At 50.5% G+C, this 22,881-nt stretch overlaps 6 protein-coding genes across 6 annotated transcripts; 2 read left to right on the top strand and 4 right to left on the bottom strand.

Moving 5' to 3' along the window:
- The first annotated feature begins 1,681 nt into the window (after positions 1-1,681).
- LOC100906965 (general transcription and DNA repair factor IIH helicase subunit XPD-like) lies at positions 1,682-4,307 on the top strand. Its single transcript, XM_003737061.1, is given in 3 exon segments — positions 1,682-2,061; positions 2,167-4,081; positions 4,084-4,307. Coding segments are annotated over 3 exon segments (2,286 nt in total). The 5' UTR covers positions 1,682-1,914.
- A 204-nt stretch (positions 4,308-4,511) lies between these two features.
- On the bottom strand, positions 4,512-5,495 carry LOC100906821 (cuticle protein 14). The gene is made up of 3 exons (XM_003737060.2): positions 5,467-5,495; positions 5,306-5,341; positions 4,512-5,149 (listed from the first exon to the last, which is right to left on the bottom strand). Exons 1-3 carry the CDS (start codon positions 5,470-5,472, stop codon positions 4,730-4,732), a joined length of 462 nt encoding a protein of 153 aa, XP_003737108.2. The 5' UTR covers positions 5,473-5,495; the 3' UTR covers positions 4,512-4,729.
- A 4,706-nt stretch (positions 5,496-10,201) lies between these two features.
- Positions 10,202-11,120, bottom strand: LOC100900901 (transcription and mRNA export factor ENY2). The gene is made up of 3 exons (XM_003737023.1): positions 11,073-11,120; positions 10,709-10,910; positions 10,202-10,504 (listed from the first exon to the last, which is right to left on the bottom strand). Exons 2-3 carry the CDS (start codon positions 10,857-10,859, stop codon positions 10,368-10,370), a joined length of 288 nt encoding a protein of 95 aa, XP_003737071.1. The 5' UTR covers positions 10,860-10,910; positions 11,073-11,120; the 3' UTR covers positions 10,202-10,367.
- A 764-nt stretch (positions 11,121-11,884) lies between these two features.
- Positions 11,885-12,862, bottom strand: LOC100900754 (cuticle protein 10.9). The gene is made up of 3 exons (XM_003737022.1): positions 12,813-12,862; positions 12,207-12,543; positions 11,885-12,123 (listed from the first exon to the last, which is right to left on the bottom strand). The coding sequence occupies exons 1-3, from the start codon at positions 12,819-12,821 to the stop codon at positions 11,954-11,956; spliced, it is 516 nt and encodes a 171-aa protein (XP_003737070.1). The 5' UTR covers positions 12,822-12,862; the 3' UTR covers positions 11,885-11,953.
- A 2,611-nt stretch (positions 12,863-15,473) lies between these two features.
- Positions 15,474-16,655, top strand: LOC114828464 (uncharacterized). Its single transcript, XM_029112732.1, has one exon. It carries the CDS (start codon positions 15,474-15,476, stop codon positions 16,653-16,655), a length of 1,182 nt encoding a protein of 393 aa, XP_028968565.1.
- A 2,758-nt stretch (positions 16,656-19,413) lies between these two features.
- LOC100906528 (NPC intracellular cholesterol transporter 2) lies at positions 19,414-22,608 on the bottom strand. Its single transcript, XM_003737058.1, has 4 exons — positions 22,500-22,608; positions 20,048-20,152; positions 19,763-19,944; positions 19,414-19,643 (listed from the first exon to the last, which is right to left on the bottom strand). Exons 1-4 carry the CDS (start codon positions 22,606-22,608, stop codon positions 19,545-19,547), a joined length of 495 nt encoding a protein of 164 aa, XP_003737106.1. The 3' UTR covers positions 19,414-19,544.
- Positions 22,609-22,881: the final 273 nt, after the last annotated feature.

Genomic DNA, 22,881 nt, shown 5'->3' with positions numbered 1-22,881 from the left:
TTTCGTGGGGGTGTTCGAGTTGTTCTATGCTGGTGCCATGGAGTTGCGGTGATCGTCTGTGAGTCTGCCGATGGCAATCAACTTCATGCTCAACGCAGAGGACATGGAGGCGATCACTTCGAAGATATAACATCTTCGGAAGTTGCAAAGGAATGCGAAGGATAAAGAGCCATCCCAAGCGAGAACTCAATATGGTTTCGATCATTTTCCAGGGTCAGTATATTGTACGACTCGACCGTGGAATTCTCAGTGCTCGCATGGGCCTCCGATGCGGCGTAGTTTTTTACCTCGAGCTACGAAATTCAAGGCATAAAGCTCTATGTCGGTATCAAGTCAATCCTCAACCAGAAAACCTGTTTGTCTTCCAGTAGCTACATACCGTGTTTCCCCGAATATAAGTCCTACCCCGAAAATAAGCCCCACACGAATTTTCGGGCTCATCGCTGGAATAAGCCCTACCCCGAAAGTAAGCCCTTCGGTCTGCGAGTCCAAATTGTAGGTATTCAACCTCAGGAATAGCGATAAGTACCATATAATTGTCCCGAGACATGGAGAAATTTCTCGCGAGTAGAGGCGTTGATCAGATCATGATTCCCGCTGGCATGACAGGTTATCTTCAGACGCTGGACTTGGCCATAAATAAACCATTCGAAGATTATCTGCGCTCGAACGTCAACGATTTCATCGAGCACCGTCTGCAGAGGAACATGCGGGGAAATTTCGTGAAAACCCTTTGAGTTAAGTTGTCTCATGGGTCAGGAAATCTTGGGGAAAGATTTCGAATGAGTGTGTCGCGAATGCTCTCCGCGCAGGCTATCTCGATAAAAGTCATGCATTCGAGGACAGTTACATCGGGAAACACGAGCGACTCGGCCCGAGGGATCGCTCTGCGATCGAAAGTCAGAGGCTTGAGGGGGTTCTTCAGGCTTTAGATTTAGATTGTGAACAAGGCGTGACAGAAGAGGATGAGATTGTCGTATTCGATTGACGATCATCGTGGTAATTCGTCGAATTCGGATTTTTGATGTCATTCCGATTTGTTTCATAAGTTGAAATGAACCCTACCCCGAAAGTAAGCCCTCCTGCTTTTTTCCGGGTAGTTGGCGAATATAAGCCCTAGCTTATATTCGGGGAAACACGGTATATATGATGATGATGATTATCTGTATTCGAGAATTTTTTTCACTCAATTTGGTGTCAGATTTCCTCGACATGGAGGAGTGGATTGAGATTTCCTCCGAAAGGCGCCAGTCACACGTGCTCGAAGATCTTTGTGGAGAGATCCATATCGATGGCTCTGACAGTATTCTTCCGGTGAAACGTTCGATTCCATACGTATGTCGCCCATTCGAGTCCCTACAGACGCACAGATCATTGCTCGCTATGGGAGTTTCACTGGAAACGGGGGAAATCGATAATCGCTTCTCGAGCTCTTCCTCACGAAGCCTAGTACTCATCAGAGTCGGATCCTTGTCACTTGCGGAGAAGAAGACCTACAATGTTCTTTCCTGGCATCACGCAACGGTATGCATTCAGCATAGTAGTCGGGGAGAAGCTGGACACCCATGATCTGTGTTTTCAGTCAGACGGTCATCTGAAGAGCGCGGTCAGATGTCATTTGAAAAATCTTCCCTCTCCCATGAGCACTGGTTTCGGAATCAAAATATCAAAACAAACTCATTCCCCGGGCACCTGTCAGCTGCAGCGTGGAGCGAGAAACACACATTCGAAGACTCCGTATCTAGTGTCACTCTCGCGGTGGTTGTCTCATGTGACTCGCACGGTCTCGTTCTCTCTTAATGTGAAACTACGGATTTTTCTCGGCCCTCGTCCCGTTTCCCAACTTCTCTCCGAAACGCCGGCGCCGTTGTATTGGAGGGTTCTACATATCTATAAGATACAAGGTCTGCCAAGATGAAGGTGAACGTCGACGGACTCGAAGTGCTGTTCCCTTACGACTTCATTTACCCCGAGCAGTACAGCTACATGCTTGAGCTCAAACAATGCCTCGACGCCAAGGGTCATGGAGTTCTAGAGATGCCTTCCGGAACGGGGAAGACGGTGAGTTCTCCATTCGATCAAGATCCCGTCCGAAACACGATTTCCCGCCCTTCCTGAGATTCTTTCGTACTTTCTCAAGACTCATTCGCTAATATATATTTCCAGGCCACTCTGCTCTCGCTTATCCTGGCGTATCAGAAAGCCTACCCGAGCGTCATCAGCAAACTGGTGTATTGTTCGCGTACCATGCCTGAAATTGAGAAAGTCGTTGAAGAAGTAAGGCGGCTTCGAGAATATTACAAAAAAGAGGCCTTCATCAGCTCCTCAAACGACATCCTCGGCTTGTGTCTCACATCTCGGAAGAATCTCTGCTTACATCCCGCGATATCAGAGGAGAAAGATGGACGAGTCGTCGACGCAAAATGCTACGCTTTCACCTCGGCCTATAAGAGAGGCGAAGAAGGAGAGGAAACGTGCACTTTTTTCGAAAGTTTCGACACTCACGGCCGTGAAATGTTATTACCGCCCGGAGTCTATGGGATAGATGATTTGAAAGAATACGGTCAGCGTCACCACTGGTGTCCGTACTTCACTGCACGACACGCAATCATGCACGCAAATGTCGTCATATACAGTTACCACTACCTGCTCGATCCAAAGATCGCCGACATCGTATCGAAAGAGCTGAACTCGAACAGCGTTGTGGTTTTCGACGAAGCTCACAATATCGATAACGTTTGCATCGACTCCATGAGCGTCACCATTAGCAAGAAGATGATGGATGTCATCAACGCGAATCTAGTCGTTGTCGAGAATCGAGTGCGCCATATACGGCAGACGGACGCTTCCCAATTACAGGAAGAATATCAGAAACTCGTAGACGGCCTACGCGTGGCACAACAAGCTCGTGAAACCGATATCATCATGCCGAATCCCGTGCTCCCGGACGAAGTCCTCCAGGAGGCCATTCCGGGATCGATAAGGACCGCCGAGCACTTCACCGCGTTTTTGCGTCGACTCTACGAATACGTGAAGCACCGAATGAGAACTCAGCACGTCGTGCAGGAATCGCCTGCCGCCTTTCTGAAAGACATCTGCAAGCAGGTTTGCATCGAGCGGAAGCCGCTGCGATTCTGCGCTGAGCGCTTGTCGAGTCTCCTCCGATCGTTGGAGATATCGGACGTGGCGAACTTCTCGCCATTAGTTCGAATGTGCCATTTTGCCACTCTGATCTCAACGTACACCAAAGGATTCACTTTGATCATCGAACCCTACGACGATCGAACACCGAACATTCCGAACTGCACGCTGCAGTTGAGCTGCATGGATGCTTCGATTGCGATAAGGCCCGTTTTCCATCGATTTCAGTCGGTGATCATAACCTCCGGTACGCTGTCGCCTCTGGAAATGTACCCCAAGATCCTGAATTTCCATCCCATTGTGATGGCGTCCTTCACCATGACCTTGGCCAGACCGTCGATCTGCCCCATAGTGATCAGCAAAGGCAACGATCAAGTCGCCATATCGTCGCGCTACGAGAACAGAGACGACATCGCCGTCATAAGAAACTACGGCAACCTTATTGTGGAAATGAGCGCAGTCGTTCCCGATGGCTTGGTGGTTTTCTTCACGTCATACCAATACCTGGAGAATGTCGTTGCGTTGTGGTACGAGCAGGGTATCGTAGATCAGATTCTACGTAAGAAATTGCTCTTCATCGAAACGCAGGATTCCGCTGAGACCAGTCTCGCTCTCTTGCATTACGTCAAGGCCGTGGAGAGCGGTCGAGGAGCGGTTCTCCTATCTGTCGCCAGAGGGAAAGTCTCTGAGGGAGTCGATTTCGACCATCATCTAGGGAGGGCAGTCCTCATGTTCGGGATTCCGTACGTGTTCACCCAGAGTCGGGTGCTCAGAGCTCGATTGGAGTACCTTCGCGACCAGTTCCAGATTAAAGAGCAAGAATTCCTTACTTTCGATGCGATGAGGCACGCCGCGCAGTGTGTTGGCCGAGCTCTTCGAGGCAAGACCGACTACGGCGTGATGGTGTTCGCAGACAAGAGATTCTCTCGATACGATAAAAAAGCAAACTGCCGCGTTGGATCCAAGAGTATCTGACAGACTCGTTGTGCAATCTCAGCACAGAAGAAGGCGTTCAAGTTGTCAAGAAGTTCCTGCGTCAGATGGCGCAACCTTTCAGCCGGGAAGACCAACTCGGGATTTCGCTGTTGACTGAAGAGCAGCTGAACGATCCCGAGGTCCACAGGAAGCTCAAATCGAAAATAATCCAGAGCGATGCCGGGTCATAAACTGCTCGATTCGGCATCGGATTCGATCCTAATCCTAAGCGATTTAATGTGATCTAGGTACGCACAAGCTCTTGATGCTGTCCCAGGCTCTTTAATAAAAAAAAGCTCGTCTCGAGCTCGGGCTTTACCTTTTTTTCTATACCCCTCTACCATGTTTTTCTTTTATCGATCTCTGACAGTTGAATCCAATACAGGTGATTTGCGGTTGTTTTTGGCCCGAAGCGACCCGAATTTAGTTAAAATCGGCATTTATTCATTCATTTCTCGCAATGGAATCTCCTTTCGTATCGCTCTCATCTCTCGTCCTGACTCAGGAATGAATATATGCAGCTTCCCATCCATCGAAGAATTTCATCTCTGGTGATTCTATGGCTATTCTGTTCCGGCCAATTGTTGGTGCATTCCGCTCACAAAGAAACGTTTCATTGGGAACGACTCGTGCGACGGTTGGCGGGTGCCTGAGGGATGTTTGAGAACGGCGCAGCGGTTCTGACAGGAGCTTGACTCAAGTTCTCCGGGAATGTCCCACCGTATGCCTCGATAGCGGCATCGGGTCCTGACGGTGCCGAAGAGATGATGATCGCATCGGCGGGGTTCTTCGATTCGGTTCCCAATTCGTTCGTCTGTATTTCGGGATGGAATCCGTTCTCGTCCGCTGTGTAGGACACATGTCGTTCGCGTCCGTCGGCCAACTTGAGGAAATAGTTGCCCTCGGCGCGGCCGATGCCATCGAACTTCTCTGAGTGGCCGTGTGAACCTTCGTCGGATTCCGCAGTGTAGGCGTACTCGTATGGCGTTTCTTGAGCGAAGTCGTCCGATTGTTGAGCGGTCTGCTGGGCGACCTGAGGGAGGAACGAGAAGAAAGTCAATCGGTATTGAGCTCATATTAAGCTCATAGAGCTCAACTGTCTCGTTCTGCGAAACGATGGGACAACTTTCGAGACGAAAAAGAGCGGAACGGTGGGCTAGCGATGTTTTTCGATCGGGGGATTACTCACCGAACCGACCGCGAGGAAAGCCACGAGCAAGTAGGTCTGTAAGTCGGGAAGTTCGTATTGATTCTCACGAAACACAAATATTCACTCGTCTAGATAGACTGATGAGGGAAATAAGGTTTCCAGTTGACCAGACTGTTGGAATTAGCCACGATTCACTATACCTTCATGTTTTTGCGAGTTGTTTGCGTTCTGAGTTGGTCTCCCAGGTGTGGAGCCCTTTTTATGTTCCTTCGATCTAACAGGAAAGTGTTCATTCTGAGTAAATGAGGAGTTCATCGGCTAATCCCCGCAGGTAGACGCCCGTATTGCCATCTGATGTACGCGTCGGTTAACCTACCCCTATAGAACCAGACCTGGGCTCAGTTTTCTGGCCCGCGTTTCGTCGGAAACTTGCATCGCAGTCGGCTGAAAGTCTCTGAAGTCTACTTGAGCAAGAATATAGCTGTCAGCGGCGTCAGAGTCTTTTCCGCTCATGGATCTGATGCCAATCACGTTCCTACCCAGTGCTCAGGTTCTCACCGTCTCGGCAACGAATGAATCAGCGCTGCTTCCTCCGAGGAAAAACCCGGAAATTTGTCCCTCACGCGGAACGCGCTCACCAATGGCCCATGTTCATCTCGCCCTCCGAGGAGGGACTGAGGTGGCGGCGAGCCACTTGATAACTCTGACTTCGGATAGAATAATTCGAAATGAGATCATCGACTCAACGAAGCTCGTCGGGAACTTCATCGACGGTGAGATGAGCGTCTCTAGACCACGAAAAGCTCTGGAATCGCTCGAGTCGCCCTGGATACCTTTCTCATCGCTTAACGAACGACGGCGTCCATCCTAGAGCTCGAGGGTCAAACAGCGAGTCGGATTGGATGTCTTCCGCCGCTCGGAGAATCAGTGAAACCTCTCCTGGATACGGTTAGTGCTGGGTAACCTTGCACTACTTATCGGTCCTATCATCGTGTATTCATGAGTCCCATCATCGTTGTGACTGACAGAGAAACGAACTGTCTGCGTAGACTAGCCCAATGCTGATGATCATATCGGAGATAAAAACGTTGCGTCGACATGGATGTGGTGGCATCTTCTGATCCAGCGACGAGACTTCAACTAGCAGAAGTGTCTCTTGGTTCAGCTCAGTCACGTAGTTCAGTCAGTCGATCAGCTGTCCGATTACTTGTCGTCTGGCTAAATTGAGACTTGAACCCTCCACTGTGATTCTGTCGCCGCTACCGTATAAAAAGCCGGTCGAATGTCATCAAAGTCAACATAAACCATCATGAAGATCGTAAGTTGGAGGGATTGGTTCAGCTACTAGCTCTCGACACATCTCAGCAATTCGCCTCCGAAGCAATCTCACCTCTAAACGAAAATATATGTACCTTTCCAGTTTGTTACATTCGCCGTTCTCGTCGCCGGTGTTGTGAGTGGGATGACATACGCCTAGACTTGATGAATGATTTCTGACAGGAACTTCTGCTCCATCGAATTTCTGCTCACCGTGATTCCTGAATACTCTTCCGATTCCAGGCCGCACAGCAAATCCGAGTCGCGCAACGTGCGACGGTCCAGCAGTACGATGATCTATCGCAACCCACCCCGTATGAGTACGCCTACACGTCCGAGAACGAAGAGGGGCAACACGGCCACTCGGAGAAGTTCGACGGAGTTTCCCGCGCCGAAGGAAACTATTTCCTCCGGCTGGCCGACGGCCGTGAGCGTCACGTGACATATACCGCCGACGAGAGCGGTTTCCATCCCGAAATTCAGACCAACGAATTGGGAACCGAATCGAAGAACCCCGCCGATGCCGTGTACATTTCCTCCGCCCCATCTGGTCCCGACGCCGCCATCCAAGCCTACGGTGGGCCATTCCCCGAATCCATCGGCCAAGGAACACCAAGTCAGTTCTAGAATTTTGATCTTTCGCTTTTTTCTTTTCTTTTCGCAACATTGCATTGCGTGTGCATTCCTGAGCAGATTCATGCTGTGAGTGCATTTTCGCGTCATCTATCAAAAAGCAACGTTTTTCTCATTTCAATTTCCATTTGAAGTTGCCCGAGCGCCTGTGCCCATCGCTGCTGGTGCCGCTTCTGCCGCAGCAGCTTCTCGACGTCGTTCCGCATCCTAAACAGCAGACCGTCAATTCCATCGACGCCTTCGATTTCGAATAGAATAACTACCTACTTACGCGTGAATCCCAACCAATGTGACCTTGCGTTGTTGGCAGTTCCCGTTAGAGATACCACCGAAGAAAAAATAATCGCAGAACGTGATTCGAATGCTTGCCACGGCCACGAGCGGTGCCGGGCCATCTTCCAATCGAATCCATGCTGCTCCGCGAGCGATTTGATGAAGAATAAAAAAACATGTGCTAGTCGGCTCCTCAACCAGACAGTTCCATTCCATGCAGCTCCTGGGGCTAGTCACTCCGGTGAGGGACTTGCGCTGAACTCCGAGGCCTAAATCATCCAGCTCTCGTCGGTAATTCGGAAATTTCTCGGAGAAAATTTAGCCGTCCGGTTGAGCACAAACCTCCGTCTTATCGAGTCTTTGGGCATATAGACGGATCCAAAGATTATTCTACGAACTTGTGGAGTACATGTTGAACGACATCTACGATCAAGGAGGCCTCCGCTTATGATTGATGATCGATACTATCAAGTGGAATATTTCTTGGCCCGAGATCACCCTTCTTCGGACCGTTCTTCTTTTTTACTCTGCCTCTCGCTTATCTCCAGATTTATCCTATCCTTGAACCAGTATAGACATGTAGTTATAGATTCGCTAGAAAAATTCCATGAGGCGCTCCCTCACGACGCAGCTATCACTTCGAGGGTTATGGTTGGTCAACTGGTTCGATTCTTGTTCTGCAATGTTATGGAAGACGATCCTCTGTCCGCCAACAATGTCAATATCGGAGCTCACTCTCGGAGACTGCGAGCCGAGAGGATTCTCCGCCGCTCCGAGCTGTGTGGGTCGATCGCCATGTGCTGAGTGGGCAGAGGAACGCGCTGTCACGACGAAACGCCCAAGCTTCTCTTCCGATAAAAAAGCGCGCCTTTTCCGAGCGAGGGTCGATTTCCCCAACTCTTTTTGGCACATGGCAGATATGGGCTATCGGCCCTCCGGCGACCAGAATGGATCCTCGTTTTATCCGTTAGATCCCTGATTCACCGAAACTTTGCTGAATCGGAAGCCATTCTCAAATAAAATATCCCGAAGGCGCGACATCATCTGGGGCGTGGATTCCTTAGTCCCGGAAATCTGGGCCGGACGAAATGTGCCGAACTCTCGGCTCAGGAAGCCCAATCTGCGAGTCTCTTCTTCGCTTCCGAAGTCCAGGCGAAGACTCAGCCCACTCGAGATTCTCCCTTCCGACTACCAGTGAGCTCCGCACCGAGTTGTGACGATTATCCGATCCGCCTCCAGCCCGTCTCGGTTCTTGCCCGGCACGGATCTCTTCCACATGGGAAAGGTCCCCATGTCGCCAAGACATCTGACTCCCATTCGGCTTCTCTCCGTCGCCGATCGTGTATGTCGACCGCGTAATCTCCTCAAAGTGAGTCAGACACTGTTCGTATGTATATGCACAGTTTGCCAATGACCGGATGATTCAGAAAGATGCTCGACGGGAAGACCTCACCATTGAACCCCAGAACGACTCTCCGCATCGGATCTCCCGAATCGAGGCCGATTTGACGTGATGCTCAGTTGATCCATGAAACGGAACGGGGATCTGTCCGCGATGAGGGAAGATAAGTAGAAAGTCTGACGAGCTTCGGAACCTTCGTTAGATTTCTTTCTCCGAGAGAGCGCCAACCCAAGTCCCAGTCTCGGCGAGCTATTCAAATTCGATGCAGCTCCGCGCGAATGTTGTTGTGTGTATAAGCATCGTGTTCCGGATTCAGCCTGTCGGTCTTCCATCTCGGGCTCCTCAAGTGCCTCTTTGCGATGCGCGGAGAAATCCGTCCGGATCTCTAATGATGCCGATCTTCCGTAGACGCTCTAGCTCCAGCCATGGAATGGTTTGAGACGCTGCAAGCCCCGAGGGATGATGACGGAGTCAACACGAGACTGTCTGATACCTACAAGGACGAGTGGTACACGGATCCCCAGATAGAAGGAATCCTCAGTCATTTGGACAATCTGCCGGACGAGCATTTCGTGCAATGCGTGGACGAAGCGCCACCGTGTGCTGACCGTATACTCCAAGTCGACGATGTTAATGCAGCCTTCGCAGCAAGGAAAATCAACCAAGGTCTGTGTCCGGACGTCAGGTCAGATTCGAGCGATCGGGCAGTCGAGCATTCATTGAATGTAGGGAGGAATTATAACGAAAATCGAGGCTGCCGGATTATCTCGATGTCGACTCATGATCGTTTTCCAGAGTCAGAATCGCGGAGCTCAATCGAGAACGCAGACTCCGTGAGTGACGGTGAGCTCAACGACGAGAGATCGAGATCTCGGAAGGAGCGGACAGCATTCACGAAATCGCAACTGAGAATTCTCGAGGAAGAGTTTTCGAAACATAATTATCTGACCCGATTGAGAAGATTCGAAATAGCCCAGTCATTACAACTTTCCGAGAGACAGGTAGGAATTCAGACTCGTTGTAGCGTGTTTCCACGCCACGCTTTCTGGATGCGCTCCTAACGATCGTTTCCGAATGCTCTTCGCTTGCAGGTCAAAGTGTGGTTCCAAAACCGACGAATGAAATGGAAACGGAACAAAACTTGTATCATACCTCGGGAGCGGCAGTTTCTGATTCCGGACTCGGAACAGGGGAAGCTTGGGATGAGTCCTTACTGACTTATGATGTTCCTCACGTATGACCGCAGGAGAAGCTTTAGTATTACGCAGAGAGACATTTGTCTCGGGAAACTTCAGAGACTACAAAGAAGATGCGTCTCAACAGACTCATGTTTGTTTATTTACATAGTTTGACGGCACAAATATTCGCTCACACCTACTCGACAGGAGTCAAACCACAGATTTTCGTGGTGGAATATTTCAACGATTCGGCGAAATCTCATATGAAAATCGAGAGATCAAGATTCGAGCTGACTGCTCAGAGAATTCCCTCGTGCTGCATCACAAAGTCACGGATTTCTACGAGGAGTTCCTTTTTCACGGTATCCGGAATCGACTTCCGAGCTTCGACCAAGAGTACGTTCTGCAACTCCTCCACGTCTACATGCTGGACACCTAGGGAAGATTTGGCAGCGTGAGGATCCGACTCCCAGGATTTCTTTATGAGGGGGCGGAAGAAGCTGCGCTCCAGGAGACTGTACGCATGCGTAGGTCGGCCGATCGACTGCCCACATATAGGGCCGGAGGCGTTCGATTCTGCTGACCGGACGGGGCATGGATGAGCGGATTACGTTTTCGACCGGGATCGGTGGGTCTTACCTTTGGCTTTGAGGTATTCACGGGCCACAGCACTGAGTTCGTCTCTCCATCCGCTTGATAGGAGTCTTGTTTTGAGCAATTCTTTGAGACGTTCCTCCTCCCCTGTCGCCACGAGCTTCTGCCGGATGCGGTTACTCAGTTCTTGATTCATCTCGCGACGCGCTAATTCGTCGATGTAGAGATCGCAAGTTCCGCAGGTTCCCTGAGAGAGGAAGTGAGCCCCCTTTACTTAGAAAAGTCACGGCTAGCGTTTCCCTGGAGTCATGAGCGTGCCCAAGACGTCGGAACTGTTCGGATTGATCAATGATGCATTAATCAAAACCATGAGCTGAAAGGAATCTCCAGAAATGTGGTAATAACTTACCGATGAAGTTCTCCCGACCGCAGTTGTGACTGTTCTGAAGACGATGAAGAGAGTGAGAAAGAAGCCTCTTTCGAGATATTTGAAAACAAGCGATGAGCTGTCTGCTCATGTGGCGGCTTTTTTCGAATCGTACAGCCCCCACGGTCGCAGACTTCGCAGAGTCTGGACCGGCGAGTAGTCCATGGGGAGGATTCTCCCCCAACCCCACGTATCCGGGACTCTGCAAGAATCGTTTCTGACTCAGCCCAGAAGTGCCATCAATCACCAATGGAGAGATGCATCGGTGGCTCTGAAATCGTAGTCGATATCAGTTCTCGGGAGAAATTCAACATGCTGAATTCTGGTTACCCTCGAAATTCCTTATGAGAGATAATTGAGCATTCCAAATCCCTCAGATATGCTTTTATCCGCCGCTGGGCATGCTCGACTACGGACGCCGCGACGAGCCGCAGCCCTGAGAATATTGTGCGAAGCCATCGTTCAATGGGCTGATTCAAATGCGGCTGGAATGCGTCCACTCCGCTTCTCCTCCAGAAACCCATCCTCGGAGACTCTTTCGTTACAGGTGACGACCATTCGTTCCAACTGGCACCTTTTTCCTTTATTGAAAACAGCTTGTTCCATGGCATCCTCGTGTGTCACATCTTTATGAGAATCATAAATCGATTCAGCGAAATTTGGTTCTTCCCGATTTCTCCAGAGCCAATTCCCTGGGTCGCGACAAGTTTCCCCAAGCAAGACGTTTGTATGTACAAAGAAATCAAGTCCAGATGGGAAAATTGCGGCGCAGTCGGCCGAATCGAAAAAGGACGAATTTGGCATTCTCTTCCCCATTTACATTCATTGGTTTTCATATAAATAAGTTTACGGCCTCAACACGATCAAGCGCGCTTGCGGTATCCGTAGCCGTACCCGGGCTTCACGGCGGGAGCGTAGGCTCTGACGTAGGTGGGTACGAGGTAGGCTGACGCCGCCTTGACTACCGGGGTCGCTGTTTTGACTCCATCCGGAGCGTTGAAAATCGCATCAGCTGACTGTCCGGCCTTCGTACCTGGAAGGGAGTATAAGAAGCAGAGTTCAGACCCCGACCCAGAATCCACTTTTCGGGTCCTCTCCGAGCAGTCGAAAACTCACCGGGCTCGTTGGTCGAGATGGTGGCTCGGAAACCAGCGGCATCCGCGACGTAATCTACACGACGGTAGATCCCGTTGGCATCAGTGTACCCGTAAGAGCCAGTTTTCGCATTGCTGGCATCCGAGGTTTCTTGGCGGAACTGTTTGTTGCCGTATTCGTCGACCGTATCGTATCCGAACGAGTAAGGCTGTGGTGCGTAGACCGGCTCTGCGTGAACCTCCTTGACGTCATCGGCAGCCGCGTACAGGGGTTGGTAATGGTGGGGTCTCGCTGCGTAGACTGGAGCATAATGATGACCAGCCAGAGCAGCCGAGCACGCGGCGGAGAGCACGAGGGCCTAAGTATCAATTAGGCGATGCGGTTAGCTTACTTTTTAAGAAAAAACTTCAGACCTTGAACTAGAGGAATAAGCTTCCGCGGGACCCCCTCGCGCAATCGAATCTATAAACCGAATCTATAATCGATGCCGAAGTTCCGGGAAGAGACGGGGTTTCAATGAATGGGACTGAGCTTTCTCTATGCTCAACACTGGCACATCACACAAAATATCCTGCTTGGGTATCCTCAGAGCACATCATTGAGTTGCACAGAAGAGTCTTCCAGTACCTTGAACATGCTTGCTGTGCTAGGAAGATCCGTCGAGAAGCTGACCGTCGAGTCGCATCCATGCGGCGGTCCCTGGTCGTTTTAAAGCCCTCCGTACCTTCCCAGGATGAGCGGGAAGGGGCAGCCCACAATGTCACGAAGTCCGCGCGCGCGTCCCGACCGCCAGACATCGTCCAGAAACTTTCGCGGGTCCGGTAGTCAGCGGCGCTTATTGTGCCGCATGCCACTGATGTAAGAAAGTGGAGGCGAGGAACTTAACAACATAATAAGCGAGTATTCCACCGTTAAAATCGCTGTCTGACCGCTTGTCATGCTATACATAGGAAGACAGCGCGAACGAGAACGTTTGATGCCTTTCACTCGAGCGGGATGACGGACGATTTTTCCTTCGCTCTTGGCCGTTTCGCCATGGCGAACTTGAGACGAATACTACGCACATATCCGTGGAACTAGAATCAGACTCAATGACACGGCCCCCGCACTCCAATTATCCGCAGCCATCCGTCGACGCGGAAAACTTCTGTCGTTCACGGGCCAGCCTCTCATCCGTGGACTCATTCTCGTGAAAGCTCTTTTCTCTCGGAAGTCCCAATATTTCAACGCTGAATGATCTCCGGTTGGGTATTCGAAGTCGAGGAACCGCACCGAATTTCACCCTGAGCTACTGGAGAAAAGTTTGAATCCGCGCTCGCCTTGAGCGTACGATACGGCTCTCCTTGCCTGACTTCGCTCACGACGGTGAAGCCTCGAGTGGGTGACCGTTGGGAGATCTGTGAAAAGTTTCCCCCCCAGACCACGTTGTAGTTCATCAGCCATGGCCGAAATGTCGCGGAACAGTCAATGCCGTCGTGGTCGTGAGATTAATTATTCGGCAATCCACTTCGTCAAGCTCATTTACCTTGTTACCTAAGTTCACGCGAGATTCAGGTCCATAATGCTTACGTAGCGACGATCATCCCTTTTTCTTACGCTAACATTTGAGAAAGCTCTCCTTCGCGTGAAAACAGTATCTACTGTTCCGAAAGCGCGGCCGGCACGGCGTGGTTTTCATGGGAATCGCCAGAGTTGGGCTATGATAGAAGTCCCAAATTATACCTCCGTCGTCAAAAATGGCATGCGTCCCAAATTTGATGTTTTTTGTGAGGATGCGTGGGTTTTCACCTTGCTGAAATCATCGCCTGGTGTCGGCCGTTGATTCGTTGCATTAGTTCATCGGTAGTTCGTTCTGGTGCTCGGAAGATTTGACAATTTATTTCATAAAAACGTCGCTTCCAGAGCATTTCTGAAGCATGAATTGAGTTGGCGGCGGCGCCTGCTTGTCGAGTCAGGCGCTGGCGCTAGGCTAAAAACCCCGGCGACGTTTCGACATGAGGGGAAGTTTGGGCATTCATTGAGTCATACATAATTTTTTTTCATCCTACAAAACCGTGTTCACACTCATGCAGATCCAGGGTTTCGAAAGTTCGGAAACTAACTTGGTGGATTCAAAAATGTCTCGCTCTTGTGACCAGAGCGCTAGGTGCGCGAAGATATCCTCCGGCAGGTACCCGGACACTGGACTCATTCTAATTCGGCGGAGTTCTCGGCTGGGTGATTGGGTAGAGGACCAAACAACCACGTATGATGACTCGAATCTCGGTTTTCCTCGGCAATAGCTCCTCATGAAGCCTTCTCACGAGCTATTTCTGAATCGACGTTCTGCCAAATGCAGTGTCGGCTGCATTTGAAGGAGGATGTCCTCGGCAGCGTAGCGTTTAATCAAGTCCCCTTTCGATTGATGATAGCAGTGACTAAAGGAAGCCCCGCGATTTGATTTTGATCCGGAATGTTCGGTCTTCGGACGGGCTTCCCGCGAACAAAAGTTGACCTTTCCTTAGTAGTCACCCTCGATTCTAAAAGAAGGAGACGAAGAATTCTTCGGTTCGTCTTCTGACACGGCAGCTATATTATTTTGGCGGCGGCTGCTGCTGATGGTGTTCTTCACCATCAAGGAGCTTTTGTGGGGGGGAAAAAGTGTATCACAAGGTTTGCCACTGAAACTTGGGACAGATGAACGGGCCTGCGAGCCGGCAAGAGGGCGGGCGAACGCTCTACAAGTGATCACTTAATGCTCACCGTCTTCTATATGATGTCTTATGGGTGAGTTTTTTCTGCCGCTCCGCATTTGGCTAACATTGAGGTTTCAGCAATAGCAATTTTTTTCAGCATTCATCTCGTCTTCTACCCGGTGAGAGCCCAATGCTACCGATAGGATGGGGCGTCAAGTTCAACGAAGCAGCGAGGTGAAATTCTGGAAAACGTCCACAACGGAATCTTTCTAACACCTTGGGACGCTTCTCGACCTCTGTATCGACTCATCAAGTAGTACCGAATATCTGAGTTGAAAACTCACCGAAGGTATATTCTGGTCAGCCATGTCTCACGCGATACGTCTCACGCCTCTCTCTGAGCAACTTAAGGCACACTCTCGCTCTTCCTGATTGATTCGACTGTCTCGGTCAGTGCTCTTTGTACTCCGCTCGAAACAGTCTCGTATCGCGGGAAATATTTTGTGCTCGGTTTCGCCGCATGGCTCCGTCCTCCTGCGTTCGGTGGCTCTAGACTGCGGATCTCTCAGAGGTATAGTCCGCGCGGACGAGATTTCCTGGGAAAAATCGACACATGGACGACTCCCGGCAAATTCTGAGTGATACTGCGCCGCCGAGCTCGAAATGGATGAGACTCGAGCTATTGCGCGCACCAGTGAACGCTCTGATCCAGTCATCGGCAGTGCCTACGAGCAGGAAACTCGTTTACACGACAATAATGATCGGATTCGCTCTGATCCTCTCGGACTTGATAAACAAGGAGTTACTGGTGGTCGAGCAGATGCCCGAGAAGAATCTCGCGCTGAGCGTGGTGTTTTTCACTCCTGCGATCCGGGTGCCGTTCCCAATGTCTCATAATTTCACCCGAGGACGGGATAGCTCTCTTGTAGTGCCAGCTCTGCAGTCACGCTTCTATACGGTCCACTATCAGCACCGTATCGGAGACTACGCATCAAAGAAAATCATCAAAATCGCTCAAGCGTTGGCGCAGGAACACAGCACGCGCTGTTCCCGATCGGTGTTTCACGCGCCTCAGGTTTCGAACCTTCTTCTGTCGGCCGAACAAATGTACATCGGCTATTATGGACTCACGCGATTGACGGCGACGCCAAACTTCAAACTTTCCGACGATGATCGAATGAAAAGATACAACCTTCGGAATCAGATGGCGGCTCACAATGAGGCCAATCTTTACACCGTACCGTGCAGAAATCGGAACGCCGCCTCATTCGTTCGTTACCTCAACCGCAAAGCCGAGGATAGCGTCTACGTCGAGGATCTGAAAGGCGGATCGAACATTATGGATTTGCTTCAGTTCTTCTGGTCGGCTGGTGATAAGCTTCCGAGATGGGCGAAAATCAAGGATATCATCTATTGTTATAATGCCGTAGTCAGGGAGATCGTCAAAGGTTTCGAGTACCAGCTCGCGAGTGAATTCCTCCGCGACCTACAGAACAGACTCAAGGACCTGGAGAACCCTCAGTACAATATCGTGTTCCATGTAACTGATTACGAGGAACTCTTTGCCATCAACAAGTTTCTGAAGTTGTTCCCGCCGGCGACGAACCTCATTCCAGCTTTCGCTGTCGAGATGAAGATTTTCAAATCTGGCAGCGTCATCGTGAACAGACATTATCACGACATCCAGACTCAGAGGAGGCACAGCGACAGACTGAAGAAATTCACGGTTGACGAACTCCGCTCACAGCTCGTCAACGCTCTCGGAGACAATGGGGGAGTCATGTCGAAGAATTGACTGGATTTTCGGATCGCTTCTGTCGCTGGCCCGGGGAAACCTCCGAATCGGATCTTCTTCGTCAGTCGTGGACGCTTGTGCCCGTCGTTTGATCGTTGTGGTCTGTGAATGAAAAGTAGGAACGTGGCTCATGCGGTCCGACGAAATTCGACGGAAACCGAGGATTATGACATTCTGTTCCCGTCGAAGTCGGCCACGTTCCTCTTCACGACATAAATGCCTTCCCCTGTTGTTTCTGAACGGTTTTCGCCTTTCGTTTCATAACGCCCCCGTCGGTATACTGTCACCGCTCCTCGGCTGGAATCGCATCTCGGATCGTTCGCTTTTGTTTTCTTTCACTGCTGTTCTCATGTACACACAGACCAGTGTTCGGCGCGTCAAACGTGAAGTTTCGGTCGCCATGTTGGCCGTTTTGCGACCAGTTTGAAGAGCAGGGGCAGCTGCTGGAGCGGTTCTTCAATTGAGACCAAGGTTTCGTTTGCCTTTGTTCAGCCAACGAGACATTTGTCGGGCAGAAGCAGCGAGCTTCGGTCGTCGAAATGGTTCGCTCGAACAGTCGGATTCCGACGTGGACGATGGTTACTTGCTTGGTGACATAATCTTTTTGTCTTCAGTTCGCTGCGGTGGGCGGGAGGACAATTAGGAGCGGAAAACTACCCAATCGCTCTCGTGGTCTGACCCCGAGAATCAATCGGCTGCTTGAACGGCTGACACACGTAATTATTCATCCGCCGGCGGACCGATGCAGAAAAGATGCGACGCGATGTCGGGGAAGCAGAGCTCGGCCCTCTAGTCGGTCAGTCGGTGAGCCGGTGAGGATTACGAATTTGAGTGAAATGAGTAAGTGAGCGTCGACTGGACGTTATGTAAGCTGCGGCTCTTTTGTTCCAAGCTCAAGAATGGACCCGGCCCCAGAGCCATTTTCGCGGTACGCGCTCATCGCGATTCTCTAGTTGCTAAACCCTCATGACAAATTCCTTGTCCACGGCATCTTAATTTGCATCATCTTCATCAAGTTTCTTCCTTATCAGCACGGCGCGAAAATCTTCCTGAGCAGCTGATGAAACTTGTAAGCTGTCTTAGCATATTATTCAAGCTCTACGACTCTACGAAACTGACAGAGAACCGTACGGGAGGAGAACCCGTCTCCTCGGCGGAGAGCGACTCTTCGGAGCGGAGTTTGCGATCGAAATGATGCGGAGATGGAATCTTCGGAAGCTTCAGCAGTAGGAGCCTTGATTTCTTCAGCCCAGAACCAATCGAGTTCTAGTTCCACAAAAGAGAGCGAGTTCCGCCATCGTGTCGAAAAATGGACAAGGATAAGAAGCTACCATTACCCACGACCGTTATTAGCGAGCGGTGGTGCTTGTCGTGTGAGAAGCTGGATAAAGCTTATCATCCAAACAATACTGCGATATTTTCAGAAAATTCAGACATCTTCCCCATCCAGAATCGTGTCCGAGCCGGAAACAGCTCGCGGAGTTGAAGGTCTTCGGCTTCAGGATTCGAAATATGAATGATCGCTGTTTGTTACCGCGTTGTCCTCTTCTTTGTGTCATTGCGGATTCCGTTGACTTGCTGTTTTTTAATTGTCGACTTCTTCGCCGGTCACTCGTGTCGCCAGCTGGCCCAGCACTGTCGCCGGCCGTAAAGCTGGAATACCTTGGCGGCGATTCCAGATGCGTGTGCACTACTTAGTCAAGAAGCGTGCGAACTCCGATTAGAATGCCATTGTCTTCTTCTGATGCTATTACGTCGCAGTATTGAGTTTTACACTTTTATGGAGAAGACGCGGCGAGGTCGCCCGCTGTGATTCTCAATCCGCCTTCAGAGGAATCACTCTTCACGACGGCTTCGATTCCGATCGATCAGGCCCCGATCAGAGTCGATTGCTCCAGAGAAAAAATCCATACATCGCAGACAAGGTCTCACGCTTTTCGTAAGTGATACAGATCCTGGGATCATTGGCACCTGAGGAACGGAATCGACGGTCCCATTGGATCCTGGAAGCCCGTACGCGCACCCAGAACCTACCGCCGGCTGTCGCGGAAACGCTTCCTCGAGATACTGTGAGCCCATTCATCTCTCTGTCGAGTTCTTTTCGAAGCTCATCAGAATCCAAGCACGCGATCAGAAGCTTGGTCGTTCAAGTCCGTATGGGATCATCCATAACGATTAGTTCTTCCCTGGAATGGCTTCGCCAAACGGAGATGCTTACGTTCCGAGCAGAATCGGTCCTTGCGGCTTTTCGACTGATGAGAAACAATAGCTTTTGTTCGGTCGAGTCCCAAAATGATATGTAGAGTAGCTCCGTCGATTGAGACAGTCCAGGAAGACAACTTGACCTCGGACCGATATCGGGGAGGGAATGCTAGAGCTCTAGTCTCGATTCTCACCCGAAAATCCACCTCATTTTCTCAGAGCGTTTTCAATGAGCTTCAATGCTCAGCGAGAGGTTGAGGACATGTTCAAGAGAGGTTGGCTCTGCTTTGGGAAAGCTTCTCACCTCACAACGACCGTGACAGTTGCGTGGGAATGAACTTTGAGCGCCATTACTGAAGTCGCAGATTGCTGTTGCTGCATCCAAGATATTAGATTGTGGAGCGGAAGGCCGTCCGAAAATCTCGTCGTAGGCGCCAAGCTTCATCAGGATGGATAATGCGAGAATTCTGCGAGCCAAACGCAGCCAGACCCCACTTGTCGTTCTGGGGGCGAAATTCGCGACGAAGAGCAAACAGCGAAGACAAGCGAGAATTTCAGACTTCAAACAACTTTAATCAACTTTATTTAATCTGGGCGCTTAATATTTACAATTTCATCCTTCATCTATTTAAATATGTACACATAGCGGGTTCTTTCGGAACAAATGCAGCAACCGCGGGGCCGTGGTTAAAACTCGTGAGGATCACTTATCAGAGAGTGTATCCGAACACAGGCGAGAACAACTCCTTCGTCGCCTCTAATCAGAAACTGCAGCGTCGTCGGGACCTGTCGATAGTTTCTCTTAGTTTCCATGCGTGGCAAACGAAAAATGGATCCTCATTGCATCGATCAGACAGCTGACATTGCAAGCTGATCAGGAGAGAAACAGCGGGGTATCTACTCACGGTGGGAAGGCTATCCTGGATGGTGATCGTTTGAACGAAACGATATAACTGACCGGGTCTGATTGGGCAGTCTGGTTGCACCAAGCCATCAGCGCAGGCATTCACTGAGGGTTGAGGCAGGCCAAAAGCTCGTCCGTTTATGTAACTCCGAACCTCGTGGTTGACCGAGGAGGACGCTTGTGCTAAGAGTAGAACAATCGAAATGAGTCGCCGAATTCCCGAAGAAAATCTGATACTATCTACTCCGATCTCAACCAGCTTGTCGCTGTTCCAAGTGACACTTACTTGCGTTCGCTAAGAGGGAAAAAGTCACGCTGCTATTAGTGGCAAATCGGCAAGGTTGAACAATGCATCCGGAAACATTGACGGCGATAACATTTCTCTCAGGACCTGGGGAAGAATGGAGAACACGGTTTTAGGTGGGGAACTATTCGATGCATAGGCTAATGCTCACAGTGATAGGAGACTGGGCCACCCATCCAATCGAGTCGGGGACTAACTGACGGAACGACAGTTCTAGATAAAGCTCCAAAAAATGGATTCCGGCACGGGCTCATCAAATCTACGATAATTCTAATTATTATTGGATGATGATGATCTACCGTTATTCGGGAATGAGGTCAGCGACTCTTCAATAAAAGACCGTAAATGCGACCGATATCTATGGTACTTTCCAGACCACTTCTGGGAGGATCGTGTTTCTAATCTGAAGAAATCGGACACGAACCGATTGAACGGCTGACTCGCTTTCCCGCAGATAAACGCTCCGTCAGACAAACGAGCGAGCTATGTACATAGAGACAGATAGCGATCGATTAATGCACCGTGGAAAGGAAACATCCTACCCGTTGATACATTATGATATTATTGAGTATATTTTGAGGTGTTCCCGACGGATGGAACTCCCGAAATGGAAACCGACAACCCAGGGGCAAACTCTCGAAATTTAGAATCCCAGAGTAAATTGCCAGCTGCTAGATGACTTGATGAAGTTCGGCTTTCGCAGCTGCTTGCGGTGGGTCCAAACGCCGAGATGGCGTCGGCTGAGTGAGCGGGGCCACGTTTGTCAAAGCGAGCCAAGGGTCACCGGGTGACCAGTTGTAAATGGCACGGAATGAAAATCACAACAAAGATTCGCGGGCTTTCCTTATTCTTATGTAACTATATGAACAATAAGTTGCGGCTCTCGTTCAACATCAACGCGTACTACGGATTGTTGTTGTGTCAGTTCCCATCAAATGGAACATAGAACATAAGACAGCCAACAGTAACAACGTGTCCGACCAACGAGCGGACGGGCGGTCAAATGCAACAAATTCTGGACAATATCGTTGCAGGTATTGCCGTCATTTTGAAAGACCGCCGCGTCGCCTCCGGATCAATCCGGTGATCACTCCGCAGAGAGCTTTTGTATCAACTGTCTGAAAGACGGCTTACGGACGGCTGCGATGAGCCGCTAACGGTCCGCGGTCTGCACCGGTCGCTCTGGAAGATTTATCTGGATCCTCTTGAACGCTTCGATGCATGCGTGGAGGTGAATTCGATGACATCGAAGAGCATTACTTTTTTTTTTGTTTATCCCGGCTATCCTTGCCGTTCGCGCTGCCTGCTTATCGATCCAACGAGGTCACCGGGCTCGAAGGCACTCTGGGACCCAGCCCACGTGAAGCACGTGCCAGGATGAAGCCACAAGATACTCTCGCTCTCATCCCTTGGATGAACTTGTTGGAAGAATTCTTTCTCCAATAGTTCCATGGAGAAGAGCGAAGCGTCTTTTCCCGTATAAAATGGCGCTCGAGGTCCAGACAGAGCATCACTTCGGAACAACTCTTCTTCCAACATGAACGCTCTGGTGAGTTCTCTCCGAATGAACTCGGAAGTACCTTGAGGATGCATACGGCCATCATTTGCCGTTCAAGCGCCGAGTTCTCACAAGAATTCTCTTCTGCCTTCAGACCGTCTTCTCCGTAGCCGCTTTGGCAACCTGCGCCGTGGGAGGTGTCCTCACAACCAACTTCGGAGTCAGCGATGCTTACGGAAACTACCACAGCTACCACGCTCCGATCTCTCGTGTCAACACCGTGTCGGCTCCAGGTTTCGTGAAGACCATCGCCTCGCCCTCCTCCTCCGCGTCCTCGTATTCCACGAAAACGATCTCGACGATACCCGCCATCACCTATGCTGCTCCAGCCACGACTCTCACGTATGCTGGTCCTGTGATCCATAAAACGATAGAGTACTCCGCTCCCATCGCTTACCACGTGCCCGTGGTCGAGAAGAGGATTTCTTACGGAGCCGCTCCCGTCGCGACCTACGCCGCCGCTCCCGCAGTTCAGAAAACTATCTCGTACCGCGGAACTCCTCTTGTCAGCGTGGCCGCAGATTCTCCTGCAGTGTACAGCTTCATCAACCCCGGCTTCACGAAAACCATCCAGACGCCTTATCATTCGATTGTTGCGTCGAATCAGGCGATCCCTCTAGCTCAAAAACGTATCGACTTCCATCTCTGAGCATTTAGGAATGATCGAATTTATTTATTGGCGAGATCCTTCAGCGGAGGCACGCCGTCTTGACGTCTAGGAACAATAAACTACCCAATGAATAAAAAATGCGAAATATTCGACTTCGGGAGGAATCCAGTCTACGTACCTACATGAGGGAAATTATGCAATATTCTCATCAGAGACTCCGGCCGTGTCTGAGGGGAATCTGAGAGGATTTTTGAGGGGACACTCACCACATTCCTGGAACTGGACACGCTTAGCGGAGACTCGGCCCGAAATCGAGCAGATGACGAAGCCTGCGGCCAAAATCGCAGGGATTCGGGAGAGAGTTTTCGACATCATCTTCGTTGACGGACGGTGAGAGGTTGCACTCTGGAAATCTTCAAGTTGCTCCGTGGACTCCTGTCCTTGAACTTCCCTCCCACGAATACGGAAACCACAGAAGGTAGGACAACAACGACAAGTGCGTACGCTTGGAAGCCTAAAAAAGCTCGAATGGAGCTCGTTTCGGCGAGAGGCTCATTTATACGGGAGACTACGGAAGCACCGCCTCCGGGCTCGGCGCTCTTTGTCGCTCAGGAGAGAAGAATCTTCTGTGGAGAGGTTGTCCGTCCG

The sequence above is a fragment of the Galendromus occidentalis genome, unplaced genomic scaffold (genome assembly GCF_000255335.2).
Source record: "Galendromus occidentalis unplaced genomic scaffold, Mocc_1.1 scf7180000075389, whole genome shotgun sequence".
NCBI lineage: Eukaryota > Metazoa > Arthropoda > Arachnida > Mesostigmata > Phytoseiidae > Galendromus > Galendromus occidentalis.
This window is presented reverse-complemented; position numbering and strand designations above follow the sequence as displayed.

Excerpts from the sequence above, each read along its gene's own strand:
- LOC100900901 (XM_003737023.1), bottom strand. The coding sequence starts at position 10,859 with ATGAATCAAGAACTGAGTAACCGCATCCGGCAGAAGCTCGTGGCGACA. Across the intron at positions 10,505-10,708 it reads TGAATACCTCAAAGCCAAAG|GTGTCCAGCATGTAGACGTG; the intron begins GTAAGACCCACC and ends AATCTTCCCTAG.
- LOC114828464 (XM_029112732.1), top strand. The coding sequence starts at position 15,474 with ATGGACGACTCCCGGCAAATTCTGAGTGATACTGCGCCGCCGAGCTCG.
- LOC100906528 (XM_003737058.1), bottom strand. The coding sequence starts at position 22,608 with ATGATGTCGAAAACTCTCTCCCGAATCCCTGCGATTTTGGCCGCAGGC. Across the intron at positions 20,153-22,499 it reads TGTCCAGTTCCAGGAATGTG|GTCCTGAGAGAAATGTTATC; the intron begins GTGAGTGTCCCC and ends ATTCTTCCCCAG. Across the intron at positions 19,644-19,762 it reads TCCAGGATAGCCTTCCCACC|GTCCCGACGACGCTGCAGTT; the intron begins GTGAGTAGATAC and ends AACTATCGACAG.
- LOC100906821 (XM_003737060.2), bottom strand. Across the intron at positions 5,150-5,305 it reads CTTTCCTCGCGGTCGGTTCG|GTCGCCCAGCAGACCGCTCA; the intron begins GTGAGTAATCCC and ends TTCCTCCCTCAG.
- LOC100900754 (XM_003737022.1), bottom strand. Across the intron at positions 12,124-12,206 it reads CATCTCGACCAACGAGCCCG|GTACGAAGGCCGGACAGTCA; the intron begins GTGAGTTTTCGA and ends ACTCCCTTCCAG.